The sequence below is a fragment of the Saccopteryx leptura genome, chromosome 3 (genome assembly GCF_036850995.1).
Source record: "Saccopteryx leptura isolate mSacLep1 chromosome 3, mSacLep1_pri_phased_curated, whole genome shotgun sequence".
NCBI classification, from domain to species: Eukaryota; Metazoa; Chordata; class Mammalia; order Chiroptera; family Emballonuridae; genus Saccopteryx; species Saccopteryx leptura.
In genome coordinates, this window is record NC_089505.1 from 346,374,072 (window position 1) to 346,386,128 (window position 12,057).

General features: G+C 36.3%; 1 protein-coding gene across 1 annotated transcript in view; it reads left to right on the forward strand.

Moving 5' to 3' along the window:
* The window catches only part of PKHD1L1 (PKHD1 like 1), a 163,462-nt gene that overhangs the window by 85,028 nt on the left and 66,377 nt on the right, over window positions 1-12,057 (forward strand). The window contains exons 41-48 of the mRNA XM_066379362.1: window positions 1,516-1,690; window positions 2,595-2,751; window positions 3,262-3,418; window positions 4,647-4,726; window positions 5,194-5,323; window positions 6,268-6,397; window positions 9,128-9,369; window positions 10,981-11,117. Coding sequence (XP_066235459.1) covers window positions 1,516-1,690; window positions 2,595-2,751; window positions 3,262-3,418; window positions 4,647-4,726; window positions 5,194-5,323; window positions 6,268-6,397; window positions 9,128-9,369; window positions 10,981-11,117 — 1,208 coding nt within the window. The remainder of the gene's footprint in view (window positions 1-1,515; window positions 1,691-2,594; window positions 2,752-3,261; window positions 3,419-4,646; window positions 4,727-5,193; window positions 5,324-6,267; window positions 6,398-9,127; window positions 9,370-10,980; window positions 11,118-12,057) is intronic.

Below are 12,057 nucleotides of genomic sequence, written 5' to 3' on the forward strand. Positions count from 1 at the left end.
ATTTATTTTTTCAAGTTTTTGTGTTCTTTGGGGTAATTGAATCACCTTTATAACTGTCCTGATTTTAAACAATTTCTTCAGAATTTTTTTTATATTCCTATGTGTTTCAAGATTCATAACATTTGGATTAATCGACTGTTTATAATAAATTGCAGTGGTTCAGTTTATTACATAAACTGATGGTTCTTAGTTTATTAAGCTTGCCAAATGGAGAAGCCATTTTTAGGACCTATTGGAGTATGAGATTTCCTTTGTTATGAGCATGAACTCTAGTAGTGCGTTGCCAAGAGGCAAACCCAAGCTGTGTCTTTGGGCAAGTTATTTGACCTCATTGTGCCTCAGTTTCTTCATCTGCAAGTGAACATAATACATTAGTTTATAAGATTATTGTGAAATGTATGTACAGTGGATGGAATGACACCTGAAAACATGTTATGTAATTTGCTATGAAGACTCTTATTTTTTTATTTAGTATAAAAAAAGATATACCAAAAGGTAGTTTATTATTTCATGCATTTGATACTTAACTAAGAACAATAAAAGGGTACACAAACCTAGATTATGTCATAAGCGTTTAAAAATACTAATGAAAAAATATTAACTAATACCTGTCAAAAAACAATAAAATCGTTATTTAAGATATTTCCATATTGCTTCTTGAATGGCATCCTCACTTGCAATTTTTGTCACCTATGGATAGAATGAACATTACTACAGGTGCTTAGAATATGCTGTTGCACAGATAAATATTAAAAGAGTAAGGAATATAAATTTGTGATTTCCACTTTGGGTGGTTGCCCGGGCACCCACCTTACAGAGAACCCTGATTACAAGTGCCATTTAAACAACCGGTTCGCCAAACTCCACTAAAACTTGGTATCAGTTCTGTCAAACTGGTGCAAACTGGCTGAATCCCACCACTGGGTACATACATACAATGGAATATTGCTTGGCCATAAAAAAAGAATGCAATCTTAACATTTGCGACAGCATGGATGGACCTAGAGGGTATTATGCTGAGTGAAATAAACCAGACAGGAAAAGACAAATACCATATGATTTCACTTAAATGTGGAATCTAATGAACAAAACAAATGAACAACCCAAATAGAAACAAACTCATAGACAGAAAGATCAGACTGATGATTGCCAGAGAGGGGGTGGGGTTAAGGAGTGGTTGAAAAAGGTGAGGGGATTAAGAAGTACAAATTGGTACTTAAAGAATAGTCACAGAGATGTAAAGTACAGCATAAGAAATGTAGTCAATAATATTATAATAACTATGTATAGTGCTGGGTAGGTACTAGAAATGTCAGAGGAACATGTGGTAGAGTATATGATTGTTTAACCACTATGCTATAAATCTGTAACTAATACAAAAATAATACTGAATGTCAACTGTAATTGAAAAATAAAATTTTAATAAAAAAAAAATAAAAAGAAAATGCTTGGGGGTTTTGGAAATAAATAGGGCCTGATGGTGGAACTGTACTCAATTCTGTCCTCTTCTCACAGGCAGGGCACCTGAGCAAGCCTGTGAAGTGAGTGTGGTCAATGGGAAGGACCTGTCACAGTCCACAACTCCTTTCACATACACCCTGTCATTGACACCGCTCATCGCCAGAATATCTCCGACGAGAGGCAGTACAGCCGGCAACACCAGACTTACAGTCATGGGATCAGGCTTCAGGTACTGTCTTCCCGTGCACATCCACCAGTGCCTGTTTCCAGACTCCAGCCGTTCTGCCTGCTTTCCTGTATGCTAGGACAGTGCTTACATCCAGTCATGTAATGTGTACCCATCCACTCAGAAGTCATGCCTGAGGCACGTAACAGTACTAGTAACTAACATTTCCTGAGCGCTTCATGTGTGCCAGGCACCTTCTTCCCCACTGAAACTTACAGTCTTATTGGATATTTTATCCCATTTCATGGTTAAGAGAATAAGATTAGAAAGGTTAAATAGCTTGCCCCAAATCCTGGTAACATCACAAGTATAAACCTTGGTGTTATATATTCTCCAGTATCTCATCTCCAACCATGAACTGGCCATTGAAACATCTCTTCGTACATCCGGACCATTGTACTATAAATGGCCAGAGTCCTTTATTGTAAAAATAATCATTATTTAGCTCAAGTGTATGTAGTGCTTCATCGTGTAAATGAATAAGGCTAACTTTAAAATGCCAAATCCTTCAAACCATAGAAGGTAATTTTAATTCCTGAAGTACTAACTTGGGCTTGCATTTTTACATGAAGATGAATGTGGTGAAAATGTCACATACACAAAATGATCCTTGAATATCTTTTACAGGGGTACCTGTTTGGTGACCAACATAGACTCTCAATAAATTGAACCAGTTTTTCTCTGACATTAAAATACCTTCTAGTTTCTACAGTTATATTCCCTGGCCTATTTTTTTTTCAGTGTTTCCTTTTTTTCTGAACAAATATTTTGAAGTCTTACTACAGAAAAAGGGTCAGTTTGTACTTTGATGGATCATAGAGTAAGATCATTAGTTGTACAATAATGCATATGTGATTGAGAAATTGGAGAAAATCATCAGTTTTGTTTTTCCCCCTTTTCTTTGCAGTGAAAATATGCAGGATGTTCTCGTCACCATAGCTGAAGCCAAATGTGATGTCGAGTATACCAACAAGACACATATCATCTGCTTGACAAACACCCACCACCCTTCAGGGTGGGCTCCGGTGCATGTCACCATCAGAAGCATTGGCATGGCCAAACAGGTAAGAATGCTGCTGGGTGTCGTAGCCACAGCAGTGAGAAAACTAGCATATGGGACATGAGGTGATTGGTCATAAACTTTTCAGTTCATTAATGTCTCTAAAAAATAACTGAGCTATGGCTATCATAAATTTAATGTGGGTTATGTATTTGTGAGTTTTGTTTTTTTTTGCTTACTACTAAAATTTTATTTTATATTTTTAATTATTTATTTTAATTGTTAATAAATTTTTCACTTTATTATTACTGTGAAATATACCAAAGGGCAACTATAAAATGTTTTAAGGAAGTTATACTTAATGAAACTGTTTATTGTTTTAGATTTCCTCTTTTTTCAGAAGTTGAATGAAGACATGGGCATGGTGGGTCACAATGCAGGGTGTAGGGTGTTATATTGAGCGGGACACTTGAAACCATGCCAACACAATAAATTAAAACATTTTTTAAAAGAAGTTGAATGAAGACTTCTGATAAAACCTATACATTGAAGAGTCTCTTGTGTTCTGTTACAGGATAATGCTGACTTCCTGTATGTTGATGTTTGGTCCTCCAACTTCTCGTGGGGAGGGAATTCCCCTCCAGAGGAAGGGTCACTGGTTGTCATTACAAAGGGACAGACAATTTTGCTGGATCAAAGTACCCCTATTCTGAAAATGTTGCTTATTCAGGGTAATTTCTGAAAATCTGCTTATTAGACTGTCTATGGAACATTTCTGGAAAGTTAATTTAATCCAAGCTCATTATGATAAACATCCATAGTTATATCATGTTTTTAGTATGGAGTGTAGTACTGAGTTTTTAAATTAAGTATTACAGTCCATTTGTGGTATGAAATTAATGTATTGTAATCAGAATGTTTTAAAGAAATACAGTAAAAAATATCAGGATATATTGCATCCATATCAATAAACATCTTTTAAAGCTAAATGTTATTTCATGAAACTTTTGTTTCAGTAACTGTTTGTGTATATTTATACACATAAACACGTGTTCATGCCTGTACTTTTGCAGTGGATCACAATAGTAAGAGGTATTTCCTGTTTACAAAAACACCAATATGGTGGGTACCAGGGGTTGTAAAATCATAGAAATTTGTAGTAGATGACCCCATGACTCCCGTTGGGTGCCAGGTTGTGATTCTCACCTATACCTTTGAACCTGCTTTCATTGTTAACCTGGAGTCTCTGGTTTTTTGATACTCTGTTTTAACTAGAGAAAACTAAACAACCAGAACTGTTACAATTGCATGTAAAAGAAGCCATCATTGGCAAGAGTAAAATACTCTTGGATATTATTTAGTATATAAATTTTGTCATGTGGTTTTAGCTACTCAAAGACCTTTGTGTTTGTTTTTGTTTTAACTTCTAGGATAATATTAGCGCTTTAGTTATTTGAAGTTATTAACTATTGGGCCCTTGGATCAGTTTTCCTGTGCATAGATTTATATCAGTCTTATAAAAAGTGTATCACAGTACTGTCTTAATAATGCTAATCAGGCGATAGCTATCACTAGTGTAAATTAGTGGATAAAAGTTCAGAGTTAATGTTGGCATTATAATAGTTTCTATAAAAAGTGCTTTTAATTTTAATTATTTTATCCTTAATTTATATTTTGTAGCCCTGTATTTATAGAACTAGAATTCATGTGGCTGACTGTTTAATGATGTTTAAAATAATCAATGGTCAAGAGAAAATCTGCCCTGGGATTTGATTTTCTACCACTTCCTGGGTCTTGTCTTGAACTTTTATATTTTATGTTGCCAGAGAGCTGAAGTGAGGTGACATGCATAGTGATAGCAGATAAGAATAAGGAATTAAATTTAAATGTACAATTGAATAAGTAGCTTTTAATATTAATTTTCTTTGTGATTTATTTAAAAAATTGTATGACTCCTAGGTGGAACTCTAATATTTGATGAAGCTAACATTGAACTCCAGGCAGAAAACATTCTAATTACAGAAGGAGGTGTTCTTCAGGTATACGAGAGAACCTGAGCTATATTCACTGGTAACCTCTCTCCATTTCTTTTAAAAAAAGACTATGTGTAAAACAGACAGTTAATTATACTAAACTCTTACAGGTTTATCTTTGTAAAGGTCTCTGTTATTAGTATAAAATCCTTTTTCTGGGGAAAAGTTTTCCAGGATATTTTTACACTTATAATGAGAAGATAATAGTGTATTACAATAGAAGTGAATTTAAAATAGAGCAGCAAAACAAATTAGTTGAGACATGGCTCAAGTCGATCAGTATGTTTCCAACGGTCTGACATAGTGTATTTGGAAGACTAGAAAATTTGAGGCTTATCTTTTTGGAAGAAAGATACAACTGAATAATCAATTCTTGAAAGAAAAGAGAGAAAAGGAAGACATTACGTTTGACAGATTAAATTGTTGATATTGAGTTTTAACTTTCTGAACGATGCTTGTGAAATCCCCCGCAGGTTGGGACTGAAGCATCCCCATTCCAACACAAGGCGGTCATTACCTTGCATGGGCACCTGCGATCTCCCGAGCTCCCGCTCTACGGTGCCAAGACGCTGGCAGTGCGCGAGGGAGTCCTGGACCTGCACGGTACGGGCGGGGCCTTGAGGGCTCACGGAATTTATTGCTTGTGGAGACCAGCCAGGAACCCGAGATGATCTTCCTGATAACTTTCTCTAAATGAAAGCCGGCCAAGTTTCTCTGTCTTGACACTTTCCCCTTTTTACTTCTTTTTTTCTCTTCCCTCCCTTTTCCGGGCCTGCCCTGCATAGGATCAAGACTGGCAATCATGGTCACTCTTGGGGAAGCCCATCCTTTCCATGTGCTTAAACACCTTCTGTCTAACTTAGCACGCCTCACAGTTCATACTGATTGTTGATGGGTTCTTCCTGAAATGGAACTATAAATGTATAGTTGTACTTTTACATAATTGTATTCAGGAAAACTATGAGCAAATAACAATGAGTGTGATCATGTTGGAGATATGAAGTTAACTTATTTAAAGAAAACGTGGCATATTTCTTTTTGTACTGAAGTTTTCTATATTGCAGTACTGTAATCTGTCTCTTTTTATAAATTTAGGCTATATAAACATGATACTCCACTATGATCCTATGATTATGAATGTCCTGCTTTGTGTTAAATATATACACTAATGGAATTTGCAGATATTTACACATTCCATTTGCCTCTAGATTATCAATTTAAGCAACTCCTGTCAACAGTAATGAAGGTAACAGGCCTCTGCAGGTTTTATCGAGAGTATGCCACATTTATATTGAGTTCATATAAAGAAAATAGCCATAAATGGAATATGTTGGTGCAGAATAAAAAACAGGAAGATGTTTTTTAAATTTATAGACCCACACATGTTACTATAAGCCTGGTTGTTACTTGCGTAAAGCAACCGTTCTATATATTTTTTATGAACCTTCCCCAAATTGATTCAATCCAGGAAAAGATTAAATTGCATAAAGCTCTCAATAACCAAGAAAACTCATCTTTAGAAACCTTGGTTTGTGTGTTGGCTCCAGGTCTGCCTGTTCCCGTGGTCTGGACTCGCTTGGCTCACACTGCACAGGTGGGGGAAAGGACTTTGCTTTTACAAGAAGCAGTAACCTGGAAACCAGGAGAGAAGATTGTGATTGCAAGCACAGGACACAGGTGTGATGTCTTCTGGGACTGATCATTTACATTTGTAAACAAGATTTTTTTTAAATTGAATTTTTTTTGGTGACATTGGTTAATAAAATTATATAGGTTTCAGGTGTACAATTGTACATATAATACATCATCAGTATATTGTATTGTGTGTTCACCATGACATATCAAGTCTCCTCCCATCCCTCCTCTCTCCCTTTTCTTCCTCTCTCCACACCCCTTTTCCTCTGGTAATCACCATACTGTTGTTTGTGTCTGTGAGTTTGTTTTTCTTTGCTTAATTCTTTTACCCTTTTTACCCAGCAGCTAACCGCCTTCGTCTCTGACAGCTGTCAGTCTAAAGAAAGATTTTTTTTTAACTACAAGAAAGAGGGATGATTCAGAAAGTTCAACAGCTATTTAATCTAAATTTGAAAACTCTAATAAACATAAAAAGCCAGATGTGTATTTGCCAAATGTTAACATTGTGTTGATCACAAGTGTTGTTTTCCTAGATTGAATTTGCTATAAGACAAATTATTAATTTAAACCTATAAAATAAATATATGCACTAAGTTCTAAATTAATGTCATTAATAGGTTCTGTGGCTTGAAGCAAAACGATGTATAATGAAACTGAATTCCACCATAGGTTCATTGATATAAACAAGAGTCAAATCAAGTTCTTATGACATCTCATCCACATTATAACAAAATGACATTAAAAATTCAAGGACTTGCTGTATTAATATTTTGGTTGTTTTTTTATGGTTAGGTTGGGTTCCCATGTAAGACTTTGTTTGAAAAAAGCATTGTGCTATTATGAAAAGTAATTTGAAAACTTCTGACTTAGAGCTTTAGCTAAATATACTAATGCATTAAAAAGTAAATGCTTTTTTGTTTGGAGTCACTAAGGAATAGGGTTAAAAGCAGCAGTGAACTCTTTGTTATCTTATAGTCTCAGTGTGGTTGCCATGAACCAAACTTGTTAGGAATGACTGAATGAAGGGGAAAAAATTCATTATAGAGTGAGTATTAACAACCTCTTATGTGTCTGACATTTTAAAATTGAAACTGCTTATGACTCTCACTTTCTGTTTAAGTATATATTTTAGCAAATAAGAAATAAAAGGAAGAAAACTAATATAGCTAACTATAACATACCAGAATACCGATGGGGAGAGGATACCAAGAGGAGCTTTATTTTTGCTGCATTGTTCTAGTTATAGTTAATGACAATATTGGGTATCGGAGAAAGGATAGTAATTTATGACAAGAAACAACTCAATTATGTTAAGGTCATACTCGATTTAAAATTCAAATTTCAGATGGCATTTTGAGTTTGCTATTTTCCAAGTTAAAAATAGGCTTAAAGATGTCAGGAAGAGTTGAATATGTACTTAGCTTTATAAGTGATGATTTTTCTTTCTGCCCTTGGAAGAAATTTTAATTACATAATGGTAAAATAAAAAAGCAGCAAAGTGATAAGGCTTAATAATAGAATAGAAAGTCCTCATTTATAGCTTTTCTGTATGAAAATTGAGTAAATTTAATATTTAATGTAGAAATATTTAGTTTTAGCAACAAGATTTAACTAGTTTTACACCAAATCTAATTCATTGTTCATGATTTCATTGGTAAATCCTATTTGAGAGTGTGTAAAGCAATTGGTTAAGAATACTACTTCAAAGTCAATCTGTTGTATCTGATGCCCACCAGTACCACCTATTGAGCTTGTGGCCATATTATTTGGCTTCTCTGAGCTTCAGTAAAATTGGAATGCTATTAGTATCTGTCTGGGAATTACTATAAGAATTAAATGAGTATGTATAGGCACTTAGAAAGAACTTGGCTCAAAGTAAGTTCTGTATAAGCATTGCCTATTATTACAAATGAAGGAAAGGTGTATTTAGATGCACAGAGAATGTAAAAACTCTTTTTAGAACTTTCCTTTCTAAAGAAATCTCTGTGTCATCTTGATCCAAGGGAATTTAGTGAAGCCCAGCCTAAAACTCTTTTTTATTTTGTTCATGGGATGTTCTGAATGAACAGACCTTTTGAACACAGTTCTACAGAAATTAATCAAGTTCTATAAAATAAGTGTAGTGATTGGAAACTATTTCATTGAAAGGCACCTGTAAAATTTATGTAATTGTTCTAAGAAAAAAATAAAATACCATTTTCAAATTTCTATTCAAGGCCCTGGCCGGTTTGCTCAGTGGTAGAGCGTCGGCCTGGCGTGCAGAAGTCCCGGGTTCGATTCCCGGCCAGGGCACACAGGAGAAGTGCCCATTTGCTTCTCCACCCATCCCCCTCTCCTTCCTCTCTTTCTCTCTCTTCCCCTCCTGCAGCCGAGGCTCCATTGGAGCAAAGATGGCCTGGGCGCTGGGGATGGCTCCTTGGCCTCTGCCCCAGGCACTAGAGTGGCTCTGGTCGCAACAGAGCGACGCCCCGGAGGGGCAGAGCATGCCCCCTGGTGGGCAGAGCTTCGCCCCTGGTGGGCGTGCTGGGTGGATCCCGGTTGGGCGCATGCGGGAGTCTGTCTGACTGTCTCTCCCCGTTTCCAGCTTCAGAAAAATACAAAAAAACAAACAAAAAAACAAATTTCAATTCAAAATATTGTATAACCATAAAAAATGTTTTCTGTTTCACGAATGAAGTGTTCTAAATAGCATAAAACTAATACACCAAAACAATGTTATGTTGATTTATACTAACTTGATGTTTTGTGTTTTTTTGGTTAAACTTATTACAGACACAGCCAAAGAGAGAATGAGAAAAGGACCATTGCGTCTGTATCTGCAGATGGCACAAACATAACTCTGTCTAGTCCGCTCAATTACACACACTTAGGGATCACTGTCACCCTTCCCGATGGAACTCTGTTTGAAGCAAGGGCAGAAGTTGGAATTCTTACAAGAAATATTTTAATAAGAGGATCTGATAATGAGGAGTGGAATGACAAAATTCCAGCATGTCCTGATGGATTTGACACAGGTAATTTCAGCAGCTGTAGTGTGACCACTTAAAATGTTTTCAGACACTGCAAAAATATTCCCTGGGGCTAAATTACCTCCAGTTGATCACTTCTGGACTAAGTTATGATCTGGTAATAAACAAGTTCCATATCTCAATGACTTAATATGAAAAAGTTTTACTTCTCATTGATACTACATATGTCCAATGTGGGTCAACAGGGGGGCTCAGCTCATTGTAATTATTTTCAGCATCTAGGCTGATGGAAACTCCAGCTCACATGGGTTTCCATGATCTCTGAGACAGGACACAGGACGGCTGGAGAGTTGAGCATCAGCAACTAATTGCTTTGGTCCTGAAGTGACAGGTGTCTCTTCTACTCAAGTGCCATTCGTCAGAACTGACTGTGTGCTATGCTTAACTTTAAGGAAATGAGTTAGTGCAAAGCCCAGTACACCCAACAATGGAAGAGAACCAGATATGATATTTAAGGTTCTCATATGAGTATTTGAATGATGTTTAAGCACAGTATGTAGCACAATGCATTTTACAAGTCTCTTTTAAGTGTTTTATGTAATTACTATTACCATTGCAGTCTTTAAGCAGTTGAATAACAGATACAGCTTAGACATAGCTTTTTCTTCAAGGGAAAGTATAATATAAGGCAAAACTCATTGGAGACCTACGTTCTAATTCTAAATGTCAACCAAGAATTAGTTCAGGCTGCTTTAAAGAATAAAAAACATGAACAAAAGAATTGCTGTTGAGAGACACAGATTCAAATAGCAACCCAAACTGTGCTCTGAGAACAAAGAAAGGCAGGATTTAGAAAGACAAAAACCAAGAAATATAATTATTTCATGCAAATGAAGTGTTGCTAAATTAAGGCATTGGTTTGTTCCAATATGCAAATGAGGAGAGGACGAAAACTACAAGGAGGAGGTCAAGTCCACATGCATCAATGCTGCAGTGTTATTCCAGGAGGTTTATGGCTCTGCCTTAAGCTGAGTTGAGCAAAAAGGTTAGCAACTTAATAACAGCTCTGAGAACTGAGGCACAAGATGTGCAGAGGCCACACAGGCCCCACTTCCTTAATAGCCTCCTGACGATTTTAAGTGACTCTCTTGGCAATGCTTATTCCATTCTATCTCTTTTTTCCATCATCAGTTCATCCACATCAAGTCTCAAAATGTCCATTAAACCTAGTTTCATCCTGTTTAAAATAAGAACACTCCCTGTTCTGCTTACTCACTAGGCTTATAATAATTGAGATAATGCATATCTAATGTCAGTATAAGATTGAATTAATTATGTTGATCCCTGAGTCTTGAGGGTAAGCTTCAGAAGTAGTAAAACAAAGTGCCTTTCTCAGTATTCATTCAATCATTCAAATATTTATAAACTATTTTTGAAAAATTCGGTAGTGGGTGCTTTAAGGAATGGAAAGGTGAACGAGACAAGAGACAAGGTCCTTGCCTTTTCTTACTATCTAGAGGAGGAGATGATGTGAATGGAAATAAGTATGTTCCATAATGAGACTAAAATTATGTGTGAATAAAAAGATATAATTAGGTAGGAGAAAAAAGAAAAAAATCTTTGTATAATTAGAAGATTTTGACTTTTTTTTTTAAGGTGAATTTGCTACACAGACATGTCTCCAAGGAAAGTTTGGAGAAGAAATAGGAAGTAGTCAGTTTGGAGGCTGCATTATGTTTCATGCTCCTGTACCTGGTGCTAACATGGTAACTGGAAGAATAGAATATGTAGAGGTAAGAGGCATTACTATGAAATGACAACAGTTTCCACCAGGTTCTTCATACAACAAATGTGTACTAAGTTCACACTCTTTTCCAGATGCTAGTTAAAATCAGGTAGAGAAGACATACCATTTTAATACACCTAATTATTCACCCATTTAATCATGCCAAAATTTTGTTTCTCTATCTTTCTCATGCTCCACAACAAATCCATTAGCAAGTTTTATGCATTCAGAAAAATACTGTATTCTGAATCTGCTTTCTACCACCTCCCCCTCATCCCTAACCCAAGCCACCACCCCTTCTTGCCTGGACTACTGTGATTTTCTCCTAACTGGTCTTTATGTTTCTACCTTTGCTCCAGCCAAAGCATAGATTTTCAAGTGTAAGTTAGATCTTGTTACACCTTGTTCCAAACCCTTCAATGGCTTCACAGTACACCTCAAACTAAAAATCTGAGTCCTTCCCATAGAACCTGCATGAGCTCTCCAGCAGCTGGCCTCTGACTTTCTCTCCTGTGACTACCTTGGCTCATGCCACGCAGGCCACACAGGCCTCCTGCTGTCCCTTGACCGTGTCGAATGCATTTCTGTCTTAAGTTCTTTACACTTGCTCTTCATTCTGCTTGAAATGCTTCCCCACCAAATATCTGCACGGTTCACACTCTCATTCGGTCAGCTCTCTTCACTAATGTTTTATCTTCAGAGAGATCTTTCCTCACCATCCTCATTTGAAATAGCTGCCCAAAACCCTGCTTTCCTTTATTTACTCATAACTCTCAACATTGTATCTATTTTTTTTTAACTTTTCCCTCTAGAATATACACTCAATTAGTTGGGAGATTTTAACTTTCTAGTTGTCTGCTGATTCCTTGGTGGCTGGAACAGTACTTGCATCTGGCAGGCTCACAGTTGGTTACTAATTGAATGGATATATAAGTACATTAATAAAT